Source organism: Salvelinus alpinus, chromosome 1, assembly GCF_045679555.1.
Source record: "Salvelinus alpinus chromosome 1, SLU_Salpinus.1, whole genome shotgun sequence".
In the NCBI taxonomy this organism is placed as follows: domain Eukaryota; kingdom Metazoa; phylum Chordata; class Actinopteri; order Salmoniformes; family Salmonidae; genus Salvelinus; species Salvelinus alpinus.
In genome coordinates, this window is record NC_092086.1 from 104,991,382 (window position 1) to 105,019,099 (window position 27,718).

General features: G+C 44.3%; 1 protein-coding gene across 2 annotated transcripts; it reads left to right on the top strand.

Annotated features, from left to right (window-relative positions):
• The first annotated feature begins 4,520 nt into the window (after nucleotides 1–4,520).
• On the top strand, nucleotides 4,521–27,718 carry LOC139557953 (BCL2/adenovirus E1B 19 kDa protein-interacting protein 3-like). 2 transcript variants are annotated; one of them, XM_071373354.1, is made up of 7 exons: nucleotides 4,521–4,748; nucleotides 8,873–9,087; nucleotides 15,097–15,241; nucleotides 20,035–20,122; nucleotides 20,284–20,363; nucleotides 25,669–25,818; nucleotides 26,815–27,718. In XM_071373354.1, the coding sequence occupies exons 2-7, from the start codon at nucleotides 8,877–8,879 to the stop codon at nucleotides 26,861–26,863; spliced, it is 723 nt and encodes a 240-aa protein (XP_071229455.1). In that variant the 5' UTR covers nucleotides 4,521–4,748; nucleotides 8,873–8,876; the 3' UTR covers nucleotides 26,864–27,718. The 2 variants fall into 2 exon arrangements, with proteins under 2 accessions (XP_071229455.1, XP_071229531.1); XM_071373430.1 differs by lacking the exon at nucleotides 8,873–9,087.

Sequence of the window (27,718 nt, forward strand, 5' to 3'; positions counted from 1 at the left end):
TGCAGGACCTGCTTGACATGCAGAACGTGGCTAGAAAGCTCCTTTGAGAAGATGAGGATATCATCCAGGTAAACGAACACAAAAATCCCAATCATATCTCTCAAAACGTCATTCACCATACTTTGGAACACCGCCGGAGCGTTGGTCAGTCCAAACGGCATCACCTGGTACTCAAAATGTCCCATCGGAGTATTGAACCCAGTCAACCACTCGTCCCCCTCCTTGATCCGAACCAAATGATAAGCATTACGTAAATCAAGCTTCGTAAAAACCGTAGCACCCTGTAAGGAATCGAAAGCCGAGCTCATCAAGGGCAGGGGATACTTGTTCTTAACCGTAATCTCATTCAAACCCCGATAATCAATACACGGTCGAAGAGAACCATCCTTCTTGCTCACAAAAAAAAATCCTGCTCCCAAAGGTGATGACGATGGCCGAATGAGACCTGTAGCTAGAGACTCCTTGATGTAGGTCTCCAAGGCCTCACGTTCCGGTCGAGAGATACTGTATAACCGTCCCTTGGGAAAGGCAGATCCAGGAAACAGATTAATCGCACAATCATAAGGTCGGTGGGGAGGAAGAGACAGAGCCTTCTGTTTACTGAATACCTCACCCAACTCGTGATATGTTTCTGGAACCAGGGACAAATCAGGAGGAGCAGAGTCACTGACCTGACTGGAAACAGCAGGAGAACAGGCAGTCCTAAGGCAGTTAGCATGACACTCAATGCTCCAACTAGTTACCTTCCCTGTCACCCAATCAAACGAGGGATTGTGTTCCTTCAGCCAGGGGTAACCAAGAACCAGAGGAACATGGGGCGAGGACAAAATGAAGAAAGAGATAAACTCTGAATGATTTCCCGACACCAACATCTTAACCGGTTCAGTCCTCATAGTGATCCGTGCCAGACTACTGCCGTTCAGAGTGGTTGCTTCAATGGCTTCCGGCAATTGCTCCTTGGAAAGCCCCAGCTGTTCCACCAAGTCGGCATCCATAAAGTTGCCATCGGCACCTGAATCGATAAAAGCGTTCAGGTCAAAACTCTGATCCTTATTCATAAGGGTCGCAGGAAAACGGGGTCTGACAAGATCCTTGAGAGATTGAAACTGGCTCGCTAAAATTCCTCCCAAATTTAGTGAGCCGGGCAGTTTTAACGGGCGCTGTGGACAAGCGGAGTTGTAATGTCCCGATCTACCACAGTAGAAAGAGCTATTGGTCTCACGTCTACTTTGGCGCTCCTCCTTAGTTAGCCCGTGTCGCCCCACTTGCATTGGTTCAGAATCTGGTGGCAAGACTCCTCCACTAATCCCTTGTGGATAATAACGATCAATACGTCCTGGTTCACCTCCTGAACCGAATGGTAACCGAGTTACAGATTGATTGGATAGACCCCACTGCTTCTCCCTCCTTCTCTCTCGGACTCTATTATCAACCCGAATAGATAAAGCGACCAAGCTGTCTAAGTCACTAGGCTCTGGATAAGAAATCAGCTCATCCTTAAGTTCATCTGACAACCCCTTGTAAAAAACCGCTTGTAGTGACTCCTCATTCCAACCACTCTCCACAGCCAATGTCCTGAACTCAATCATAAAATCTGCCACACTGCGATCTCCTTGGCGAAGAGAGAACAAACGTTTAGCTGCGTCCTTACCTCGGACTGGATGATCAAAAAGCTTCCTCATCTCTCCCGTGAACTCCTGATATGAAGCCGTGCAAGTTCCCTGTCGTTCCCAAACGGCTGAAGCCCATTCCAGAGCTCTTCCACGCAACAGTTCAATAACAAAGGCTATCCTAGCCTTGTCAGTGGCGTAAGAATGGGGCTGTAGATCAAACACTAACCCACACTGCATAAGAAACGAACGGCATTTTCCCAAATCCCCTTCATATTTATCAGGCGTCGGTACCTTGGGTTCACGAAATGGAACCGCTTCAGACACGGCAGGTGAGATGGGTGAAACCGGTAGTGAATGAATCACCTGCAAACTGAGCTGATCCTGGACTTGTGTCAAGCTAGCAGATAAATTCTGGATCGAACTCGCTATCTCCTGTAGCGCCGTATTGTGTTGTTCCAATTTCTTCCCCTGCAGGGTAATGGCATGGCAAACGGAGTCCAGGTCCGCTGGGTTCATTACTGGCCGGATCGTTCTGTCACGATCTTTCAAGATCGAACCCAGAAGCAGACCAGGACAAGGAGCGTAGGAAGAAGGTGAGTATTTATTTACAGTGAAATGTGAAAAGGTAGATATATCCAGATGGCGTAACGGGCAGCGGTGGTGAGTAGATGAGAGGAAATAGGTGAATCCAATGTAGTAGCAGAATCCTCTGTCAACCAGGCGGGAATGGAGTGAATGATCCAGGTGAGTAACTGAAGACAAAACAAACGGAGGTAAGTTCAAGGCAAGCAATACGTAAATGAAAACAACAAAACAAATTCTATCCAACTGGAGTCTGGTACTCAGGCACAACATACTATTCATGGCTAACGATCCGGCAGGGAATGGAAGTCAGGTCAGAGCTTTTGAAGGGTAGAGATGATGATCAGGACAGGTGTGCAGATTACTGACGGGAAACAGGTGCGGGTGAAACCAATCTCCCAATGAGCTAATTCGCCCGGCAACCAGACAGGGTGCGTTCCAGGACACCTGAAACACACTCCAGGACAGACACACAGGCAAACCCAGACTCAGGAAGCGGGATTCGTGACAGGCAGGTCCTTAGTAAAAATTGAAAAGAGTAGAGGGCCTAGAGAGCTGCCCTGCGTTACACCACACTTTACATGTTTGACATTAGAGAAGCGTTCTATTAGATAGATAGCTCTGAATCCATGAAATAGCAGAGATTGAAAAGCCATAACAGATAAGTTGGTGTTATTGTGGTGTATTGTTAGGTATTACTGCAATGTAGGAGCTAGGAACATAAGCATTTCACTACACACGTCATAAAATCTGCAAAATATGTGTATGCGACCAATAAAATTGGGTTTGATATCATGATGATTTGTATCAAGTGTGTGGTCTTTTGTTTTGCAAACAAAAAACATGTGTTATGGCTTTACACCCCTGGCTATATTGTGGATAAAGAGTTACCTGTCTAACAGAACACAGAGGGTGTTCTTTAATGGAAGCCTCTCCTACATAATCCACATAGTCAAGGAAAATGTATGGAGTAAAAAGTACATGATTTTCTTTAGGCCCTGTTCGTAAACCATGTCGAAGGTCGTTCCAAATCCACTCACAGGCATTTGTTTACACCTTGTTCCTTCATGTTAACTTATTAGCTAGCCAAAAACCTGGTTAATTTACCAATATATCTAAACATTTGGGGGCACAGAAAGAAAGGAAAATGACTAGCTTCTTTAGAAGATCAATGATCATAGCAATTAAAAAATGACTGATCTCTTGCATGTCGTCACTCAAAAACGTTGCGCTCTTAAAGAGACAGTTTTCTATTTAATGCATCTCAATAGGTAGAGCTTTTACACCATGTAGAAACCTACTATTCCACAAACCACTTTGAATTCATTTCAATTACAGGTTTTTGTATCAACATTTTAGCTTTTTATAATAAACAAATATCTTTACAGGGTTAAATATTGGTTTCTAGAGCACAATATGTGCTTCAAAAGTAGATATAGGCCCAATATACTATATATCGATCAATAAATAAATATTCTGGTTCTCCTAGATTTCATGTTGTGCTCCTAACTTTTTTATATTAGGAGCACCAGTGCTACCAATGAACAATATTCATTTAGAGCCGTGTGTGTGTGTGTGTGTTTGAAGAGGAAGATAGGAAGGGAAGGGCAAACACATGGAATCAGAAGAGCTACTGCTATCATGACGGCCCGCCCTTGTGCACCATGGTATCTCTATGGACACAACAACATGTACTTACTTCACAGGCACTGAACGAGCCTGAGTCTACATGCGGAGTGCTGATGCCACTAGTTGCTGGGCTTCTTTTCAAAGGAATTAAATAGATCAGTCACTGTCCACCAACCACCACAAGCTGTGACAACTCACAAGTCCTCTATTTGATTCAAATAATTAAAGAGGAAAAATTGTTCAAGTGGGGTAGCTCATAGATTGTACACTGAACAGAAATATAAATGCAACAATTTTAACGATTTTACATGTTGTGTTTATATTTTTGTTCACTATATATACACTGTATGTGTATATAGGATACACTGTACATATGGGTGAATTTGTTTGTTTTTTAAACATTGCCATTTAAAAGTATTATTTAAATTAATTTCAAATGTAGGTTACAACTTTCAATACACATTGTCTGAATGGAGTTGAAGTGAGTTAAATCAATTATCTCTTAATCTAATCCACTGTACAAGTGTTGTCAGCTACTTAAATTGCTGTGTGAGTCTTTACTGTTGAGCTTCCCCACTGGGCACAGACGTCATTTCAACATCTATTCCACGTTGGTTCTTTGAAATGATGTGGAAACAACGTTGATTCAACCAGTGTGTGCCCAGTGGGTCAAGTCTGTTTTGTTTACCTCGATCTGCTCTGCACGTGGGTAGGGAGGGAGTGCTGGTGGATTAGCGCGCTCTGATCATCACAGTCTACGTGCTACCATAACAACAGTGAATGAAGAAAGGCAGTTTAGAATACAGTTTTCTCCTCATTGCTCGTGTTTGTCAGTGTGAGAATCTCTCTTTCTGAATTTAAATCATCCTTCGGCCACTAACATGTCTCTGTCAGGTTCGCAGACTCCAGATGACGGCTTGTACGGTAAGGGTTTGGGGGACTGAGCTGGCCGGGGTGGTTACTTTGTGTCAATGTATAAAAAATTATTTATTGTTTTTGGGTCAATGCAAAGTCGGGTCAATGATGATTGATTTGTATGTTACTATCAAATGTTTCTAAAAGCCTTGTTACTGCCCTAGGATGACTCTTTCTCTGTGTTTACCATAGGGATTAACTATGTCCAAGTGTTTTTCTAGGTTACATTCTTTAAAAATAATTCCAAAAGGGGTCCATCAGGAAAAGAACAGTATTGATGTATAAATGATTATGTTCATCCTCAGGCCTATAACGTTTAATTGTTAGTAACAATCAATTAATGATATATGAACATTGACCTCTTTCATTAGAAGAAGGTTGTTTGCTACATTTTACTTAATTCACACACGACACTTACATAATCATTAACCATGACAGAATGCATGGATAGCGTGGACTAAAAGGGCAGGTTAGGGGAGAAACGTTAGCACACCCATTTGGAGCTGTTGCAACTGACATGTCATTGTGTAAACAGATTTCATGACTCACCTTTTTCTATCTCCCTAAGCCAATTAAACCCGGGAGATTTCCCTGAGGCTTATAGCTCATTGTACAGTTTGCTTATAGCCTCTACAGTACATGGGAGGTGTTGTCCAGCTGTCAATGTATACACAACTCATACACAGATGGGAATAGTACATTGAACATGGTTGAACCGTAAACAGATTTATAAAGCCATAATATCTAGGACTTTAACGCAAAGCTTTGGAACGAGCACAACAACACATTTGTGCTTTGTTTTTCAAGAACTAGGCCTATATTAACAGACATTACATAAACCTGATTGGCACTAATTCTATGGATGGATACTGGACGATTGACAGGCATTGGGTATTGCTGCAGTGCAACATGGTCAAGGCCACAGAGAGAGAAAGAGAGAGAGAAACAGCAGGCTGGCAGCCAGTGATTATGTCATAACTCTCTCTTGGAGGAAAACTAGGGCAACAGCACAGTTTCCCCTCTGTGCTCTCTTCTCCACCCTCTCCTCTATTCATATGCCCTCTCCACTGTTGCTGTTAACATGATCTCTCACTTCCTTAAAAAAAAATCACTTCCTTAAAAAATAAAAAAGGGGAAGAGACAAACAGAGGGGATGAGTGTTGATGATGTTTGCATACATGCATTCCAGAGAGAGAGATAATGAGATAGGAGAGAGGAGAGGGTGGATCATCTCATACAGAAATAAGATCTTATGTAAGCAGGCGGCACTCTGTCAGGGCACTATGCCAGGGCAATCTGTCAGGGCATTCTGTCAGGGCACTCTGCCAGGGCACTCTGACAGGGCACTCTGACAGGGCACTCTGTCAGGGCACTCTGTCAAGGCACTCTGCCAGGGCACTCTGCCAGGGCACTCTGCCAGGGCACTCTGTCAGGGCACTCTGTCAGGGCACTCTGTCAGGGCCCTCTGTCAGGGCATTCTGCCAGGGCACTCTGCCAGGGCACTCTGTCAGGGCACTCTGTCAGGGCCCTCTGTCAGGGCATTCTGCCAGGGCACTCTGCCAGGGCACTCTGCCAGGGCACTCTGTCAGGGCACTCTGTCAGGGCACTCTGCCAGGGCACTCTGTCAGGGCACTCTGTCAGGGCACTCTGCCAGGGCACTCTGTCAGGGCACTCTGTCAGTGCTTGGCCCTGTTTGTTTGTGTGTGTTAGTGTGTGTTGTGTTTGTCCGTGTGCATGTGTTGTATGTGCTTATCATGGAACACTCAAACAATGCAACAGACTAGTTTCAGAGGGAGCAGTGATGAGATTATCATGTTAAAGACCAGAGACCAGTAGGTTTAAAGATAAGTGCTAAATGCATTTTAAGGAATATAGTTGTAGTTGTTATCATAATAAAATATATACAATTCACAACGTGATTCACACAATAAACAATGTTCACAATAGGCCTAGATAAATGTCCATATCCCGGGTAAATAGTCTATTAGTATTTCAATACCTCAGGTGCACCCATCTAATATCAATAATCACCGGTATATCATCAGATCAATTCAATATAGAACTTCGTTAGCACAGACTGGAATATGTTCCGGGATTCATCCAATAACATTGAGGAGTTTACCACATCACCGGCTTTTTCAATTAGTGCTATGACGACGTCTTCCCCACAGTGACCGTACATACATATCCCAACCAGAAGCCATGGATTACAGGAAACATCCGCACTGAGCTAAAGGCTAGAGCTGCCGCTAATCCGGACTCTTATAACAAATCCCGCTACGACCTCCGACGAGTCATCAAACTTGCAAACGTCAATGCAGGACTAATATCGAATCCTACTACGCCGGCCCTGACACTTGTCGGATGTGGCAGGGCTTGCAAACTATCACAGATTACAAAGGGAAATCCAGCCGCGAACTGCCCAGTGACGCGAGTCTACCAGATGACCTAAATGTACTGAACAAAAATAGAAATGCAACAAGTGTTGGTCCCATGCTGAAATAAAAGATCTCAGCAATTTTCCATGTGCACAAAAAGCTTATTTCTCTCAAATGCTGTGCACACATTGGTTATATCCTTGTTAGTGAGCATTTCTTCTTTGCCAAGACAATCCATCCATCTGACAGGTGTGGCATATCAAGAAGCTGATTAAATGGGATGATCATTACACAGGTGCACCTTGTGCTGAGGACAATAAAACGGCACTCTAAAATGTGCAGTTTTGTCACAACACAATGCCACAGATGACTCAAGTTTTGAGGGAGCATGCAATTGGTATGCTGACTGCAGGAATGTCCACCACAGCTGTTGCCGGAGTTGTTTTAGAGAATTTGGCAGTACGTCCAACTGGCTTCACAACCGCAGACCATGTGTAACCACGGCAGCCCAGGACCTCCATATCTGGCTTTATCAACTGCGGGATCGTCTGAGACCAGCCACCCTGATAACTGATGAAACTGTGGGTTTCTACAACTGAAGAATTTCTGCACAAACCGTCAGAAATCGTCTCAGGGAAGCTCATCTGTGGGCTTGTGGTCCTCACTAGGGTCTTGAAGTTAGCATTGGCCCAGTAACGCGACGCAAACACAGTAGCTTAATTTGTGAAAAATTTTACTTAATAAGTTAATGGTCCACAAACTCATTCAACCAGCCTCAGGACGAGCCCCAAATTAACTGTAGTATAGATCCATTACACTTTGTGATAAAAGATGGGAAAGGGGAACCAGGATTGTTTTATTTTATATTAATTAATATATACAATAATATATATAGTAATATATACAGTACCAGTCAAAAGTTTGGACACACCTACTCATTCCAGGGTTTTTCTTTATTTTTACTATTTTCTACACTGTAGAATAATAGTGAAACCACAAAACAATGAAATAACACATAAGGAATCATGTAGTAACCCAACATTATTTAAACAAATCAAAATATATTTTATATTTGAGATTCTTCAAAGTAGCTCAAATAAGCATAGAGAAATGACAGTCCATCATTACTTTAAGACATGAAGGTCAGTTAATGTGGAAAATTTCAAGAACTTTGAACGTTTCTTCAAGTGCAGTCACAAAAACCATCAAGCGCTTTGATGAAACTAGCTCTCATGAGGACTGCCAAAGGAAAGGAAGACCCAGAGTTACCTCTGCTGCAGAAGACAAGTTAATTAGAGTGAACTGCACCTCAGATTGCAGCCCAAATAAATGCTTCACAGATTTCAAGTAACAGACACATCTCAACATGGTCGATTTGCTGCAAAGAAACCACTACTAAAGGACACTAATAAGAAAAAGAGACTTGCTTGGGCTAAGAAACACTAGCAATGGACATTAAACCAGTGGAAATCCGTCCTTTGGTCTGATGAGTCCAAATGTGAGATTTTTGGTTCCAACCGCCACGTCTTTGTGAGACGCAGAGTAGGTGAACGGATGATCTCCACATGTGTGGTTCCCACCGTGAAGCAAGGAGGACGAGGTGTGATGACGTGGTGGTGCTTTGCTGGTGACACTGTCTGTGATTTATTTAGAATTCAAGGCACACTTAACCAGCATGGCTACCACAGCATTCTGCAGCGATACGCCATCCCATCCGGTTTGCGCTTTGTGGGACTATCATTTGCTTTTCAACAGGACAATGACCCAACACATCTCCAGGCTGTATAAGGGATATTTGACCAAAAAGGAGAGTGATGGAGTGCTGCATCAGATGACCTGGCCCCACAATCTCCCGACCTTAACCCGATTGAGATGGTTTGAGATGAGTTGGAATGCAGTGAAGGCAAAGCAGCCAACAAGTCCTCAGCATATGAGGGAACTCCTTCAAGACTGTTGGAAAAGCACTCCAGGTGATATGTATATATATATATTGTATTACCCTACCTACTAACCCTATACTAATTAAAACCTGTTACTTATTCCAATCAATAAATCAAATGTATTTATGAAGCCCTTCTTACATCAGCTGATGTCCCAAAGTGTTGTACAGAAACCCAGCCTAAAACCCCAAATAGTTCCACTACTTTAACCATATCTGATCCTACCCCAGGCCAATGTCCTGAGAGGACGGGACACTACCACTCAACGCACTCTGTAACTCTTCTGAAGTCAAATCTCGTACCACCAAGTACTTCTCTGCAGCTGGCTCCACAACATCTATTTTCTGTGATTCACGTTCCATTTCTGTGGTACAGTTGATAACCATTGCTATGAATGCTAAGAAGCCAACCTTACTGAAGCATATGTCACTCATTGGTCTATCCCTCTCTGCTGGCACAGATCTACTATTCACAGGGATCCTCTCAGAATCCCTGACTATTGACCCATCCTCCTCTACTTTTTTCACTGCCTCAGCATATGACAACTTCTGCACTACTCTGACTCTAGCCACCTCAACATGCCTCTCTCGCACTGGACACTTCCGATCCCCAGCAACATGTGCAACCCTACAGCTGACACACAACTTTATCCACCAAAACTACACAGTCCTCTATCCCATGCCTTCCTGCACACTTCCCACATCTTGGAATCTCCCTCCTGCACACAGCTATGACATGACCATAAACGTTGCACCTGAAACAGCGCAGTGGATTCGCCACAAACACTCTAACAGGATAATTGATATATTCTAACATGACCTTGTCAGGTAAAGACTCTGACTCAAAACTCAAAAGGACTGACAGTGACTCCTCTGTTTCACCACGCTCACCACCGCGTCTGCGTCACACCAAACGGTGGGCGTCACAAACACCAGGAATCTTCAACTTCAAATGCTCCACCTCCACACGTAATGCTACCCCAGAAATCACTCCTTTCAACCGTGCCCTGTTCCTAAGAGCAAAGCAAAAAACAGATCTTGATCCAAGTTGCGTCGCATGGAGTGCCTCCTCCCTCTGATCTGAAGAAACCCAAACAAACATCACAAGACCACTTTGGGTTACCTTCATCGACTCAACAGCACCCACCATCTTTTCCACCCAACCTGAAATCACCCATGGATCAGCCAATCAGCCTGGTTCCACCCTCTTCAAAAGTCTAATTCCCACGGGACCAAGAGTATCTTTATCAACCATCAATGTAAGGCTCGGGCTCCGAGCTCCTCACAACACCTTCTACCCCTTTCATTTCACTTCCAGAACTCGAACTGGTTTCCGGCTCACTCTGTTTGAACTTGACAAAAATCTTCCTCGACATACCCTCTCCCTTGTGGTTGCAAGCTTCAACAGATTCGAACTCATCCTCACTATTTTCAAACTCCTCTCTCTTTCCCTCCAATCCTCCTCCCATAACCAATTACCTGACTGAAAATATTAAACTTTCTCAGCTGAAATCTCCTTCTAGACACATGTTCTCCCTCCACTTCAAACATACCAACAATATCTAGGTTATACTCGCTATTTTGCTGTCTAAAATGGCACATCCTCTGCAGGGCTTTCTCGAGATTGAAAATGATTGAGCTGTCAATCAAAGGCGGGACCTAAATCATTTGCGCACTTCTGATTGGTTAAATCGTTTCTCTCATAACTATAAAGATGTTTAAAGGAAAACTTTGCAATTTTGTGAGTTAAGCCTTTTTTCCTACTTACCCAGAGTCAGACAAAGTCATGGATACCATTTTTATGTCTTTGTGTGTAGTTTGAAGGAAGTTGAAGGTAGCATATTGTTAGCTTTGCGCAATTAGCCCCTCAGGAATCTGAAAAGTATTTGGCATGGACTCTCAGATCCTCAGAAAGTTCAACAGCTCCACGATTGAGAGCATCTTGACTGGCTGCATCGCCACTTGATATGGCAACTGCTTAGCATCCGACCGCAAGGTGCTACAAGACCTACAGTATATACCAGACGGTGTCAGAGGAAGGCTCTAAAAATGGTCAAAGACTCCAGACACACAAGTCATAGACTGTTCTCTCTGCTACCGCACGGCAAGCGGTACCAATGCACCAAGTCTAGAACCAACAGCACCCAGAACAGCTTCTACCCCCAAGCCATAAGACTGCTAAATAGTTAGTTAAATCATTAACCAATAGCTTCCTGGAATATCTGCATTGACCCTTTTTGCACCACCTCTTTTGACTGATCACATACTATTTCTCTATTATTTATCTTTTTCTCTCTCTGCATTGTTAGGAAGGGCCTGTAAGTAAGCATTTCACTGTTAGTCTACACCTGTTTTTTTAGGAAGCAAATTTGATTTGATTTGAATCGCTGGAAGTCTCCAGGAACTACTAGCTGGCTCCTTTGAAAGCAGGGAAATAGACCTTCTAACTACTCAACAGCTGGGTGGTTGGTCATTTATAGTTTTACAAAGCTATACAAATGCTTATGTTAGTATACCTAACAATAGAAAACAACACAAGCAAATCCAAAAAATGTAAATTAAAAAATGAAGAAATATAGTACCCGCAAAACACCAGTCTCAACGTCAACAGTGAAGAGGTGACTCCAGGATGCTGGCCTTCTAGGCAGAGTTCCTCTGTCCAGTCTCAACGTCAACAGTGAAGAGGTGACTCCAGGATGCTGGCCTTCTAGGCAGAGTTCCTTTGTCCAGTCTCAACGTCAACAGTGAAGAGGCGACTCCAGGATGCTGGCTTTCTAGGCAGAGTTCCTCTGTCCAGTCTCAACGTCAACAGTGAAGAGGTGGCTCCAGGATGCTGGCCTTCCAGGCAGAGTTCCTCTGTCCAGTCTCAACATCAACAGTGAAGAGGCGACTCCAGGATGCTGGCCTTCTAGGCAGAGTTCCTCTGTCCAGTGTCTGTGTTCTTTTGCCCATCTTAATCTTTTATTTTTATTGGCCAGTCTGAGATATTGATTTTTCATTGCAACTCCGCCTAGAAGGTCAGCATCCTGGAGTCGCCTCTTCACTGTTGACGTTGAGACTGGTGTTTTGCGGGTACTATCTAATGAAGCTGCCAATTGAGGACTTGTGAGGTGTCTGTTTCTCAAACTAGACACTCTAATGTACTTGTCCTCTTGCTCAGTTGTGCACCGGGGCCTCCCACTCCTCTTTCTATTCTGGTTAGAGCCAGCTCGTGCCGCTCTGTGAAGGGAGTAGTACACAGCGTTGTACGAGATCTTCAGTTTCTTGGCAATTTCTTGCATGGAATAGCCTTCATTTCTCAGAACAAGAATAGACTCACGAGTTTCAGAAGAAAAATATTTGTTTCTGGCCATTTTGAGCCTGTAATCGAACCCACACATGCTGATGCTCCAGATACTCAACTAGTCTAAAGAAGGCCAGTTTTATTGCTTCTTTAATCAGAACAACGGTTTTCAGCTGTTTTCTAATGATCAACTATCCTTTTAAAATTATAAACTTCGATTAGCTAACACAACGTGCCACTGGAACAAAGGAATGATGATTGCTGATAATTGTCCTCTGTACGCCTTTGTAGATATTCCGTAAAAAATCCGCCGTTTCCAGCTGCAATAGTCATTTACAACATTAACAATGTCTACACTATATTTCTGATCAATTTGATGTTATTTAAATGGACAAAAAAAATGCTTTTCTTTCAAGAACAAGGAAATGTATAAGTGACCCGGAAGTTTACATACACCTTAGCCAAATACATTTAAACTCAGTTTTTCACAATTCCTGACATTTAATCCAAGTAAAAATTCACTGTCTTAGGTCATTTAGGATTCGCTTCATTTTAAAATAGTGAAATGTCAGAATAACAGAGTGAATAAATTATTTCAGCTTTTATTTCTTTCATCACATTCCCAGTGGGTCAGAAGTTTACATACACTCAATTAGTATTTGGTAGCATTGCCTTTTAAATTGTTTAACTTGGGTCAAACGTTTCAGGTAGCCTTCCACAAGCTTCCCACAATAAATTGGGTGAATTTTGGCCCATTCCTCCTGACAGAGCTGGTGTAATTGACTCAGGTTTGTAGAACTCCTTGCTCGCACACGCTTTATCAGTTCTGCCCACACATTTTCTATAGGATTGAGGTCAGGGCTTTGTGATGGCCACTCCAATACCTTGACTTTGTTGTCCTTACTCCATTTTGCCACAACTTTGGAAGTATGCTTGGGGTAATTGTCCAGTTGGAAGACCCATTTGCGACCAAGCTTTAACTTTCTGACTTTTGTCTTGAGATGTTGCTTCAATATGTCCACATAATTTTCACTCCCCATGACGCCATCTATTTTGTGAAGTGCACCAGACCCTCCTGCAGCAAAATACCCCCACAACATGATGCTGCCACCCCCGAGCTTCACGGTTGGGATGGTGTTCTTCGGCTTGCAAGCCTCCACCTTTTTCCCCCAAACATAACGATGGTCATTATGGCCAAACAGTTCTATTTTTGTTTCATCAGACCAGAGGACATTTCTCCAAAAAGTACAATCTTGTCCTCATGTGCAGTTGCACACCGTAGTCTAGCTTTTTTTATGGCGGTTTTGGAGCAGTAGCTTCTTCCTTGCTAAGCGGCCTTTCAGGTCATGTCGATATAGGACTTGTTTTACTGTGGATATAGATACTTTTGTACCTGTTTCCTCCAGCATCTTCACAAGGTCCTTTGCTGTAGTTCTGGGATTGATTTGCACTTTTCACACCAAAGTACGTTCATCTCTAGAAGACAGAACGCGTCTCCTTCCTGAGCGGTATGACGGCTGCATGGTCCCATGGTGTTTATACTTGCGTACTATTGTTTGTACAGATGAACGTGGTACCTTCAGGCATTTGGAAATTGCTCCCAAGGATGAACCAGACTTGTGGAGGTCTACAATACTTTTTCGGAGGTCTTGGCTGATTTCATTTTATTTTCCCATGATGTCAAGCAAAGAGGCACTGAGTTTGAAGGTAGGCCTTGAAATACATCCACAGATACACCTCCAATTGACTCAAATGATGTCAATTAGCCTCTCAGAAGCTTCTAAAGCCATGACATAATTTTCTGGAATTTTCCAAGCTGTTTAAAGGCAAGGTCAACTTAGTGAATGTAAACGTTTGACCCACTGGAATTGTGATAGAGTGAAATAATCTGTCTGTAAACAATTGTTCTAAAAATTACTTGTGTCATGCACAAAGTAAATGTCCTAACAGACTTGCCAAAACTATAGTTTGTTAACAAGAAATTTGTGGAGTGGTTGAAAAACAAGTTTTAATGACTCCAACCTAAGTGTATGTAAACTTCCGACTTCAACTGTACATAGGGCAGCAGTCTCTAAGGTGCAGGGTGGAGGACATGGATGGTAGCCGGCTAGAAACAGTGACTAAGTTCAGGGCAGGGTACTGGGAGCAGGCTGGCTAGTGGTGACTATTTAACAATCTGATGGCATAGAATTTTTCAGTCTCTTGGTCCCAGCTTTGATGCACCTGTACTGTCTCTGCCTTCTAGATGGTAGCGAGGTGAACAGGCCATGGCTCAGGTGGCTGAGGTCCTTCATGGTCTTCTGGGCCTTTCTGTGACATAGCGTGCTGTAAATGTCCTGGAGTGCAAATAGACTTATTTGTCTATTTTTAGTGTGCTCATGCTGTGTCCCTCACTTGCATGGCTGCTGGCTGATAGGCGGTTGCCAAACCCTCCTGGTTTAGCCTACAGTCTTCCAGAATGGGGCTTTAGTAAAGTTATTCCGGGAGATTGAATACGATTGAATAAGATTAACTGAAAAGTAAACTATATAATGTTCCAGAATTAGCTCAGCTCTCAGTTTGCAACATTGCTGACAGGTTGCATGTCTCTGTCTCTGTCTCTCTCTCTCAAACACAAACACACACACACACACACACACACACACACACACACACACACACACACACACACACACACACACACACACACACACACACACACACACACACACACACACACACACACACACACACACACACACACACACACACACACAGACTCGTGGGTGGAGCTGGAGGAGCTGCTATCAGCGGTGAGCAGCAGGGAGAGTCTGACAGGACAAGAGCAGGACCCAGCCTCCTGGGCCCTGCAGGGGGAGCTACAGAGGATCCTGCTAGAGGCACAGCTCGAGAGTAAAGACAGGTTAGTAGCTGAGAGAGGAGTAAAGACAGGTTAGTAGCTGAGAGTGGAGTAATGACAGGTTGGTAGCTGAGAGGAGTAATGACAGGTTAGTAGCTGAGAGGAGTAATGACAGGTTAGTAGCTGGGAGGAGTAATGACAGGTTAGTAGATGGGAGGAGTAATGACAGGTTAGTAGCTGAGAGGAGTAATGACAGGTTAGTAGCTGAGAAGAGTAAAGACAGGTTAGTAGCTGAGAGGAGTAATGACAGGTTAGTAGCTGAGAGGAGTAATGACAGGTTAGTAGCTGAGAAGAGTAATGACAGGTTAGTAGCTGAGAAGAGTAAAGACAGGTTAGTAGCTGAGAGGAGTAATGACAGGTTAGTAGCTGAGAGGAGTAATGACAGGTTAGTAGCTGAGAGGAGTAATGACAGGTTAGTAGCTGAGAAGAGTAAAGACAGGTTAGTAGCTGAGCGGAGTAATGACAGGTTAGTAGCTGAGAGGAGTAATGACAGGTTAGTAGCTGAGAGAGGAGTAATGACAAGTTAGTAGATGAGAGAGGAGTAAAGACAGGTTAGTAGCTGAGAGGAGTAATGCCAGGTTAGTAGCTGAGAAAGGAGATGACAGGTTAGTAGCTGAGAGAGGAGTATTGCCAGGTTAGTAGCTGAGAGAGGAGTAACGACAGGTTAGTAGCTGAGAAGAGTAATGACAGGTTAGTAGCTGAGAGAGGAGTAACGACAGGTTAGTAGCTGAGAAGAGTAATGACAGGTTAGTAGCTGAGAAGAGTAATGACAGGTTAGTAGCTGAGAGGAGTAATGACAGGTTAGTAGCTGAGAAGAGTAATGACAGGTTAGTAGCTGAGAGGAGTAATGACAGGTTGGTAGCTGAGAGAGGAGTAATGACAGGTTAGTAGCTGAGAGAGGAGTAATGACAGGTTAGTAGCTGAGAGAGGAGTAATGACAGGTTGGTAGCTGAGAGAGGAGTAATGACAGGTTAGTAGCTGAGAGAGGAGTAATGACAGGTTAGTAGCTGAGAGAGGAGTAATGACAAGTTAGTAGATGAGAGAGGAGTAAAGACAGGTTAGTAGCTGAGAGGAGTAATGCCAGGTTAGTAGCTGAGAAAGGAGATGACAGGTTAGTAGCTGAGAGAGGAGTAATGACAGGTTGGTAGCTGAGAGAGGAGTAATGACAGGTTAGTAGCTGAGAGAGGAGTAACGACAGGTTAGTAGCTGAGAAGAGTAATGACAGGTTAGTAGCTGAGAAGGGTAATGACAGGTTAGTAGCTGAGAGAGGAGTAAAGACAGGTTAGTAGCTGAGAGGAGTAATGACAGGTTGGTAGCTGAGAGAGGAGTAATGACAGGTTAGTAGCTGAGAGAGGAGTAATGACAGGTTAGTAGCTGAGAGAAGAGTAATGACAGGTTGGTAGCTGAGAGGAGTAATGACAGGTTAGTAGCTGAGAGAGGAGTAATGACAGGTTAGTAGCTGAGAGGAGTAATGACAGGTTAGTAGCTGAGAGAGGAGTAATGACAGGTTAGTAGCTGAGAGGAGTAATGACAGGTTAGTAGCTGAGAGAAGAGTAATGACAGGTTGGTAGCTGAGAGGAGTAATGACAGGTTAGTAGCTGAGAGAGGAGTAATGACAGGTTAGTAGCTGAGAGGAGTAATGACAGGTTAGTAGCTGAGAAGAGTAATGACAGGTTAGTAGCTGAGAAAAGTAATGACAGGTTAGTAGCTGAGAAGAGTAATGACAGGTTAGTAGCTGAGAGGAGTAATGACAGGTTAGTAGCTGAGAGAGGAGTAATGACAGGTTAGTAGCTGAGAGGAGTAATGACAGGTTAGTAGCTGAGAGAAGAGTAATGACAGGTTGGTAGCTGAGAGGAGTAATGACAGGTTAGTAGCTGAGAGAGGAGTAATGACAGGTTAGTAGCTGAGAGGAGTAATGACAGGTTAGTAGCTGAGAGAGGAGTAATGACAGGTTAGTAGCTGAGAGGAGTAATGACAGGTTAGTAGCTGAGAGAAAAGTAATGACAGGTTGGTAGCTGAGAGGAGTAATGACAGGTTAGTAGCTGAGAGAGGAGTAATGACAGGTTAGTAGCTGAGAGGAGTAATGACAGGTTAGTAGCTGAGAAGAGTAATGACAGGTTAGTAGCTGAGAGGAGTAATGACAGGTTAGTAGCTGAGAGGAGTAATGACAGGTTAGTAGCTGAGAGGAGTAATGACAGGTTAGTAGCTGAGAGGAGTAATGACAGGTTAGTAGCTGAGAGAGGAGTAATGACAGGTTAGTAGCTGAGAGGAGTAATGACAGGTTAGTAGCTGAGAGGAGTAATGACAGGTTAGTAGCTGAGAGGAGTAATGACAGGTTAGTAGCTGAGAAGAGTAATGACAGGTTAGTAGCTGAGAGGAGTAATGACAGGTTAGTAGCTGAGAGGAGTAATGACAGGTTAGTAGCTGAGAGGAGTAATGACAGGTTAGTAGCTGAGAGGAGTAATGACAGGTTAGTAGCTGAGAGGAGTAATGACAGGTTAGTAGCTGAGAAGAGTAATGACAGGTTAGTAGCTGAGAAGAGTAATGACAAGTTAGTAGCTGAGAGAGTAGTAATGACAGGTTAGTAGGGGAGAAGAGTAAAGACAGATTAGTAGATGGGAGGAGTAATGACAGGTTAGTAGCTGGGAGGAGTAATGACAGGTTAGTAGCTGAGAGGAGTAACGACAGGTTAGTAGCTGAGAGGAGTAATGACAGGTTAGTAGCTGAGAGGAGTAATGACAGGTTAGTAGCTGAGAAGAGTAATGACAAGTTAGTAGCTGAGAGAGTAGTAATGACAGGTTAGTAGCTGAGAGGAGTAATGACAGGTTAGTAGCTGAGAAGAGTAATGACAAGTTAGTAGCTGAGAGAGTAGTAATGACAGGTTAGTAGCTGAGAAGAGTAAAGACAGGTTAGTAGATGGGAGGAGTAATGACAGGTTAGTAGCTGGGAGGAGTAATGACAGGTTAGTAGCTGAGAGGAGTAACGACAGGTTAGTAGCTGAGAGAGGAGTAATGACAGGTTAGTAGCTGAGAAGAGTAATGACAGGTTAGTAGCTGAGAGGAGTAATGACAGGTTAGTAGCTGAGAGGAGTAATGACAGGTTAGTAGCTGAGAGGAGTAACGACAGGTTAGTAGCTGAGAGAGGAGTAATGACAGGTAAGTAGCTGAGAAGAGTAATGACAGGTTAGTAGCTGAGAGGAGTAATGACAGGTTAGTAGCTGAGAAGAGTAATGACAGGTTAGTAGATGGGAGGAGTAATGACAGGTTAGTAGCTGAGAGAGGAGTAATGACAGGTTAGTAGCTGAGAGGAGTAATGACAGGTTAGTAGCTGAGAGGAGTAATGACAGGTTAGTAGCTGAGAGGAGTAATGACAGGTTAGTAGCTGAGAAGAGTAATGACAGGTTAGTAGCTGAGAGGAGTAATGACAGGTTAGTAGCTGAGAGGAGTAATGACAGGTTAGTAGCTGAGAGGAGTAATGACAGGTTAGTAGCTGAGAGGAGTAATGACAGGTTAGTAGCTGAGAGGAGTAATGACAGGTTAGTAGCTGAGAAGAGTAATGACAGGTTAGTAGCTGAGAAGAGTAATGACAAGTTAGTAGCTGAGAGAGTAGTAATGACAGGTTAGTAGCTGAGAAGAGTAAAGACAGGTTAGTAGATGGGAGGAGTAATGACAGGTTAGTAGCTGGGAGGAGTAATGACAGGTTAGTAGCTGAGAGGAGTAACGACAGGTTAGTAGCTGAGAGGAGTAATGACAGGTTAGTAGCTGAGAGGAGTAATGACAGGTTAGTAGCTGAGAAGAGTAATGACAAGTTAGTAGCTGAGAGAGTAGTAATGACAGGTTAGTAGCTGAGAGGAGTAATGACAGGTTAGTAGCTGAGAAGAGTAATGACAAGTTAGTAGCTGAGAGAGTAGTAATGACAGGTTAGTAGCTGAGAAGAGTAAAGACAGGTTAGTAGATGGGAGGAGTAATGACAGGTTAGTAGCTGGGAGGAGTAATGACAGGTTAGTAGCTGAGAGGAGTAACGACAGGTTAGTAGCTGAGAGAGGAGTAATGACAGGTTAGTAGCTGAGAAGAGTAATGACAGGTTAGTAGCTGAGAGGAGTAATGACAGGTTAGTAGCTGAGAGGAGTAATGACAGGTTAGTAGCTGAGAGGAGTAACGACAGGTTAGTAGCTGAGAGAGGAGTAATGACAGGTTAGTAGCTGAGAAGAGTAATGACAGGTTAGTAGCTGAGAGGAGTAATGACAGGTTAGTAGCTGAGAAGAGTAATGACAGGTTAGTAGATGGGAGGAGTAATGACAGGTTAGTAGCTGGGAGGAGTAATGACAGGTTAGTAGCTGAGAGGAGTAATGACAGGTTAGTAGCTGAGAAGAGTAATGACAGGTTAGTAGCTGAGAGGAGTAATGACAGGTTAGTAGCTGAGAAGAGTAATGACAGGTTAGTAGCTGAGAAGAGTAATGACAGGTTGGTAGCTGGGAGGAGTAATGACAGGTTAGTAGCTGAGAAGAGTAATGACAGGTTAGTAGCCTACACCAACAGAAATAAGACAAGCATTATGCCCCTCTTGCACTCTCTCCCTCTTTCTTTCTCTGTCTCCCTCTCCCACTCTGTGCGTGTGTGTGTGTGTGTGTGTGTGTGTGTGTGTGTGTGTGTGTGTGTGTGTGTGTGTGTGTGTGTGTGTGTGTGTGTGTGTGTGTGTGTGTGTGTGTGTGTGTGTGTGTGTGTGTGTGTGTGTGTGTGTGTGTGTGTGTGTGCTTTGTTACTGAGAAGTCCTGTTGACTTGCTCTCTGTGTTCAGTCCTCCACAGGTGGTGACTCCTCCACAGACTGTTGCTTCCCCTCCCCACAGTGAAGGCAGCAGCAGTACAGACTGTGTTACCATACAGGTACTAAACAAACACACGTAACATTCACATCACATATTTTACTGTAGCAGTAGCAAGCCTTTGCTATTAGATAGCTTTAACACCACACAAGTCAGTGTTTTCATGATGGCAAATGTACTTATTAAATGAAAATTAACTTTCCCTTTCTTCTCCCGTCTCAGTCCGAAGAAGAAGGGGAGAGGGGATTGACTTCTGAGTGGGTATGGGACTGGTCCAGTCGGCCTGAGAACCTTCCACCAAAGTAAGAACCTACGCATATAATTGGAATGACTCCAAATTGATTTTCACTGTAATTCATCCTAATTTCATTGACCTTCCTTGACCAGTTGCAATGTGAACACATTAACTAACATACACACAGTACTTGGCTGCTTAGAACAAGCACTGAATCACGGGGGGCCTGTGGATGTGCTAGAGGGAATGTAGTTATTATTTGAATACATAATGAATAAAACTGTGTACAATAGCATTGAAACCTGACAGATGATATCTCTCCATTACATCTGAACATGACATATGATAGTCTTTTACAGTCATGAAGGTATGTTTCTCTTCATGGTATGAGACTACAGAATTTCTCCTGAGAAATCTCCTTTTATCTTTTTAATTTTATTTTATTTCACCTTTATTTAACCAGGTAGGCTAGTTGAGAACAAGTTCTCATTTGCAACTGCGACCTGGCCAAGATAAAGCATAGCAGTGTGAACAGACAACACAGAGTTACACATGGAGTAAACAATAAACAAGTCAATAACATGGTAGAAAAAAAAGAGAATCTATATACAATGTGTGCAAAAGGCATGAGGTAGGCAATACATCGAATAATTACTATTTAGCAGATTAACACTGGAGTGATAAATCATCAGATGATCATGTGCAAGAAGAGATACTGGTGTGCAAAAGAGCAGAAAAGTAAATAAATAAAAGCAGTATGGGGGGTGAGGTAGGTAAATTGGGTGGGTAGTTTACAGATGGACTATGTACAGCTGCAGCGATCGGTTAGCTGCTCGGATAGCAGATTTTTAAAGTTGTTGAGGGAGATAAAAGTCTCCAACTTCAGAGATTTTTGCAATTCGTTCCAGTCGCAGGCAGCAGAGAACTGGAAGGAAAGGCGTCCAAATGAGGTTTTGGCTTTAGGGATGATCAGTGAGATACACCTGCTGGAGCGCGTGTTGCGGGTGGGTGTAGCCATCGTGACCAGTGAACTGAGATAAGGCGGCACTTTACCTAGCATAGCCTTGTAGATGACCTGGAGCCAGTGGGTCTGACGACGAACATGTAGCGAGGGCCAGCCGACTAGGGCATACAGGTCGCAGTGGTGGGTCGTATAAGGTGCTTTAGTAACAAAACGAATGGCACTGTGATAAACTGCATCCAGTTTGCTGAGTAGAGTATTGGAAGCTATTTTGTAGATGACATCGCCGAAGTCGAGGATCGGTAGGATAGTCAGTTTTACTAGGGTAAGTTTGGCGGCGTGAGTGAAGGAGGCTTTGTTGCGGAATAGAAAGCCGATTCTTGCTTTGATTTTGGATTGGAGATGTTTGATATGAGTCTGGAAGGAGAGTTTGCAGTCTAGCCAGACACCTAGGTACTTATAGATGTCCACATATTCTAGGTTGGAACCGTCCAGGGTGGTGATGCTAGTCGGGCGTGCGGGTGCAGGCAGCGAACGGTTGAAAAGCATGCATTTGGTTTTACTAGCGTTTAAGAGCAGTTGGAGGCCACGGAAGGAGTGTTGTATGGCATTGAAGCTCGTTTGGAGGTTAGATAGCACAGTGTCCAAGGAAGGGCCGGAAGTATATAGAATGGTGTCGTCTGCGTAGAGGTGGATCAGGGAATCGCCCGCAGCAAGAGCAACATCATTGATGTATACAGAGAAAAGAGTCGGCCCGAGAATTGAACCCTGTGGTACCCCCATAGAGACTGCCAGAGGACCGGACAACATGCCCTCCGATTTGACACACTGAACTCTGTCTGCAAAGTAGTTGGTGAACCAGGCAAGGCAGTCATTAGAAAAACCGAGGCTACTGAGTCTGCCGATAAGAATATGGTGATTGACAGAGTCGAAAGCCTTGGCCAGGTCGATGAAGACGGCTGCACAGTAATGTCTTTTATCGATGGCGGTTATGATATCGTTTAGTACCTTGAGCGTGGCTGAGGTGCACCCATGACCGGCTCGGAAACCGGATTGCACAGCGGAGAAGGTACGGTGGGATTCGAGATGGTCAGTGATCTGTTTGTTGACTTGGCTTTCGAAGACCTTAGATAGGCAGGGCAGGATGGATATAGGTCTGTAACAGTTTGGGTCCAGGGTGTCTCCCCCTTTGAAGAGGGGGATGACCGCGGCAGCTTTCCAATCCTTGGGGATCTCAGATGATACGAAGGAGAGGTTGAACAGGCTGGTGATAGGGGGTGCGACAATGGCGGCGGACAGTTTCAGAAATAGGGGGTCCAGATTGTCAAGCCCAGCTGATTTGTATGGGTCCAGGTTTTCCAGCTCTTTCAGAACATCTGCTATCTGGATTTGGGTAAAGGAGAAGCTGGGGAGGCTTGGGCGAGTAGCAGCGGGGGGGGCGGGGCTGTTGGCCAAGGTTGGAGTCGCCAGGAGGAAGGCATGGCCAGCCATTGAGAAATGCTTGTTGAAGTCTTCGATTATCACGGATTTATCGGTGGTGACCGTGTTACCTAGCCTCAGTGCAGTGGGCAACTGGGAGGAGGTGCTCTTGTTCTCCATGGACTTTACAGTATCCCAGAACTTTTTGGAGTTAGAGCTACAGGATGCAAATTTCTGCTTGAAAAAGCTGGCCTTTGCTTTCCTGACTGACTGCGTGTATTGGTTCCTGACTTCCCTGAACAGTTGCATATCGCGGGGGCTCTTCGATGCTATTGCAGTTCGCCACAGGATGTTTTTGTGCTGGTCGAGGGCAGTCAGGTCTGGAGTGAACCAAGGGCTATATCTGTTCTTGGTTCTGCATTTTTTGAACGGAGCGTGCTTGTCTAATATGGTGAGGAAGTAACATTTAAAGAATGACCAGGCATCCTCAACTGACGGGATGAGGTCAATATCCTTCCAGGGTACCCGGGCCAGGTCGATTAGAAAGGCCTGCTCGCAGAAGTGTTTTAGGGAGCGTTTGACAGTGATGAGGGGTGGTCGTTTGACCGCGGACCCGTGGCGGATACAGGCAATGAGGCAGTGATCGCTGAGATCTTGATTGAAGACAGCAGAGGTGTATTTGGAGGGCAGGTTGGTCAGGATAATGTCTATTAGGGTGCCCATGTTTACGGATTTAGGGTTGTACCTGGTGGGTTCCTTGATGATTTGTGTGAGATTGAGGGCATCAAGCTTGGATTGTAGGACTGCCGGGGTGTTAAGCATATCCCAGTTTAGGTCACCTAACAGAACAAACTCTGAAGCTAGATGGGGAGCGATCAATTCACAGATGGTGTCCAGGGCACAGCTGGGAGCTGAGGGGGGTCGGTAGCAGGCGGCAACAGTGAGAGACTTATTTCTGGAGAGATTAATTTTTAAAATTAGAAGTTCGAACTGTTTGGGCATAGACCTGGAAAGTATGACAGAACTTTGCAGGCTATCTCTGCAGTAGATTGCAACTCCTCCCCCTTTGGCAGTTCTATCTTGACGGAAAGTGTTATAGTTGGGTATGGAAATCTCAGAATTTTTGGTGGCCTTCCTAAGCCAGGATTCGGACACGGCAAGGACATCAGGGTTGGCAGAGTGTGCTAAAGCGGTGAGTAAGGCAAACTTAGGGAGGAGGCTTCTGATGTTGACATGCATGAGGCCAAGGCTTTTTCGATCACAGAAGTCAACAAATGAGGGTGACTGGGGACATGCAGGGCCTGGGTTTACCTCCACATCACCCGAGGAACAGAGGAGTAGTAGGATGAGGGTGCGGCTAAAGGCTATCAAAACTGGTCGCCTAGAGCGTTGGGGACAAAGAATAAAAGGAGCAGATTTATGGGGCGTGGGTACAGCGGAGGCAAGCCCAGGCACTGGGTGATGATAAGAGAGGTTGTATCTCTGGACATGCTGGTCTCAATGGGTGAGGTCACCGCATGTGTGGGGGGTGGGACCAAGGAGGTATCAGAGGTACGGAGAGTGGAACTACAGGGTCCATTGCAAACCAAAACAATGATAGCTAGCCTGAACAACAGTATGCAAGGCATATTGATATTTGAGAGAGACATACAATAAGGCATAAAGTGATTGCAGGTCTTGATTGGGAGAGCTAGCTAAAACAACAGGTAAGATAACAGCAGCAATAACAGGGTGCTAGTCTAACACAGCAACAACAGGTAAAAATGGCGACGACTAGGCAGAGAGGGTCGGATTAACTACACACAGATCCTGAGTTAAAGCACAGAGCCGACAGATAAAACACAAATAAACAGAATGGAGTACCGTGAATTAATGGACAGTCAAGCATGCATCAGCTATGTAGCCAAGTGATCATAGTGTCCAGGGGGGTGGTCTGCTCAGACGGAGGGGGTCTGCTCAGACGTGGTTGTGTCGACAGAGAATCCAAGCCAGATGGCGATGGCGAAAGAGAGGTTGTGAATTGTAGAATTGTGTTTGCTAACTGGTGCTAGCTTCGTGGCAGTGGCGCTAGCTGCGCTAGCCGCAAGCTAGCTGTGAGGATCAGAAGCAGTGGCTCAGGGATTACGGCAGGAATCCGGCGTTGTTGTCGAGAGACAGTCCGATGCTGGTAAATTGGTGAGTAATATCCAGGCTAATAACAGGGCTGGTGTCTGTGCAGAAGGTAAAAGCTACTAGCAGCGGCAAAGAAATGGCTAAATTAGCTTGTAGCTGGTATTGTAGCCCAAGAATTCGCTGGTAGACCTCTTCAGCTAGCCGGCAGATGGGCCTAGCTCGAGGCTAGCTCAAGGCTAACTGGTGCTTGCTTCGGGACAGAGGTGTTAGCCAGTAGTAGCCACTCGGTTGCAGCTAGCTAGCTGTGATGATACGGTGTAATTGTCCAGAGCTTGCGTCAGGAATCCGGTGATGTGGTAGAGAAAAAGCAGTCCTATATGCTCTGGGTTGATATCGCGCTTGCAGACTGGCAGGTATTGGCCCGGTATTGAAGCTGGCTGTGTCCGAGTTGAGGGTGAAGACCGCAGCAGTGGCTAACTGACTACTAGCTAGTAGCTAGTTATCTGGCTAGCTTCTGATTGGGGTTACGGTTCTAAAGTATAAAAAAATAGCAGGTCCGTACCACATTGGGTGAGGCGGAATGTAGGAATGTATATTCAGTTCCTAGATGGAAAGTGAAATTAAAATATATACGAAATGTATACGAAAAATACGAAGACTATTTACACGGGACAGGACAAACAAAGACACGTCCGACTGCTACGCCATCTTGGTTTTGTCTTGAAGAACAAGACAAAACAAAATGTTTAATTTATGTCTTCCCCCTCTCTCATTCTCTTCCTTCTTTCTATCTATGTTCCCATTTCTCCTGATCTCTCTAAATCTCTTTCTATCTTCATCTCCCTTGTTTCCCTTCCCCCCATCTCTCTCGCTCCCCCAGGGAGTTTGTGTTCCAGCACCCGAAGCAGCAGTCAGGCTCCCTGAGTGTAAGGAAGAGTGAGGTGATGAAGAGAGGACTGTTCTCCTCCGACGTCCTCATGGTCCTCATCCCCTCACTGCTGGTCTCACACCTTCTCACACTGGGAGTGGGGTAAGACACACACACACACACACACACACACACACACACACACACACACACACACACACACACACACACACACACACACACACACACACACACACACACACACACACACACACAACCGTTCAAAAGTTTGGGGTCACTTAGAAATGTCTTTGTTTTTGAAAGAAAAGCAAATTTTTTGTCCATTAAAATAACGTCAAATTGATCAGAAATACAGTGTAGACAATGTTAATGTTGTAAATGACTATTGTAGCTGGAAACGGCTGATTTTTTATGGAATATCTACATAGGCGTACAGAGGCCCATTATCAGCAACCGTCACTCCTGTGTTCCAATGGCATGTTGTGTTAGCTAATCCAAGTTTATCATTTTAAAAGGCTTATTGATAATTATAAAACCCTTTTGCAATTATGTTAGCACAGCTGAAAACTGTTGTTCTAATTAAAGAAGCAATAAAACTGGCCTTCTTTATTAGACTAGTTGAGTATCTGGAGCATCAGCATTTGTGGGTTCGATTACAGGCTCAAAATGGCCAGAAACAAATAACTTTCTTCTGAAACTCATCAGTCTATTCATGTTCTGAGAAATGAAGACTATTCCATGCGAGAAATTACCAGGAAACTGAAGATCTCGTACAACGCTCTGTACTACTCCCTTCACAGAACAGCGCAAACTGGCTCTAACCAGAATAGAAAGAGGAGTGGGAGGCGCCGGTGCATTTCTAAGTAACCCCAAACTTTTGAATGGTAGTGTATATATATTACAGAGAAGTACAGGATATATTAGCTACCAGCAGAGATAATGAGATGCAGTTTGTCTTAGTAATGATAATGAAGTAGCCTACTATTTGGCCACCACCACCTGACTGTTTCCTAATGGCAGCAATCTGTTTTTATACAACAACCAGGTAAATGTGGTAAAAAAAATTGCAGATTAAAGATATAAGTATAAGTATTGTGTTATCAATATTAGCAATATATTTCTCTCTCCCTTTCTCAGGATATACATAGGGAAGCGATTGGCTGCCTCCACAACTAGCACTCTGTGACATATGCTTCAGGGTAGCACTCCCATTTGTTGACGGCAGACCAATAGGAATGGCAGCCCTTGCCACAACACACCTGTTGCCCCCCTCTCTCCCTGTCATGGGGCAACATAGGACCAGGCCTTTCTTTACCACTGTCTCTCTGTCTGTCTCAATATGTCTGTCTGTCTGTCCACCACCCACCAGCACTTTGTGTGTCTGTCCATCAGTCAGTCACCCAGCATCTCTGAATCTGTGATTGTCCCAGGGCCAGAGAGTGAGTGAGTGAGTGAGTGAGTGAGTGAGTGAGTGAGTGAGTGAGTGAGTGAGTGAGTGAGTGAGTGAGTGAGTGAGTGTGTCAGTCAGGGCCGGAGAGAGACTGCTATACAGACATTGTGTCAATAACTCAGACTGAGATCACTATTACTTTACCAGCAAAGTAACACTGATCTCAGTTAACTAACAGAGAGAAACGAGTGATGAGATGGAGAGAGAAAAAGGAGAGAGAAAGGACAGAGAAAAATGAGTAACTCCTCACTAAATCCCCTTGGAAGGTGTGAGCAGGGCATTGAAGATATAGGGTATATAGTCCAATGCTTGCCCAAATTTAAACCAAAATCGAATTCTGGTGAAAGAAAGTCCCCAACAGTATATCTTTATATGACTCTGGTCACCAATAATATGTGTCAGAAATAACAGATCTGTGATAAGCCCGGGTGGTTTGTATAACGTTGAGGAATGGTTTGTATAACGTTCTAAGTGGTTTATGACAACACAAGTGGCGCTGGTTGTTTTCGTTGTCCTATATAACCATCTAACTGTTTAAACTCTGAACTGTTTGAAGGACCATAAGCCCATTAAACTTCATTCCTCATACAG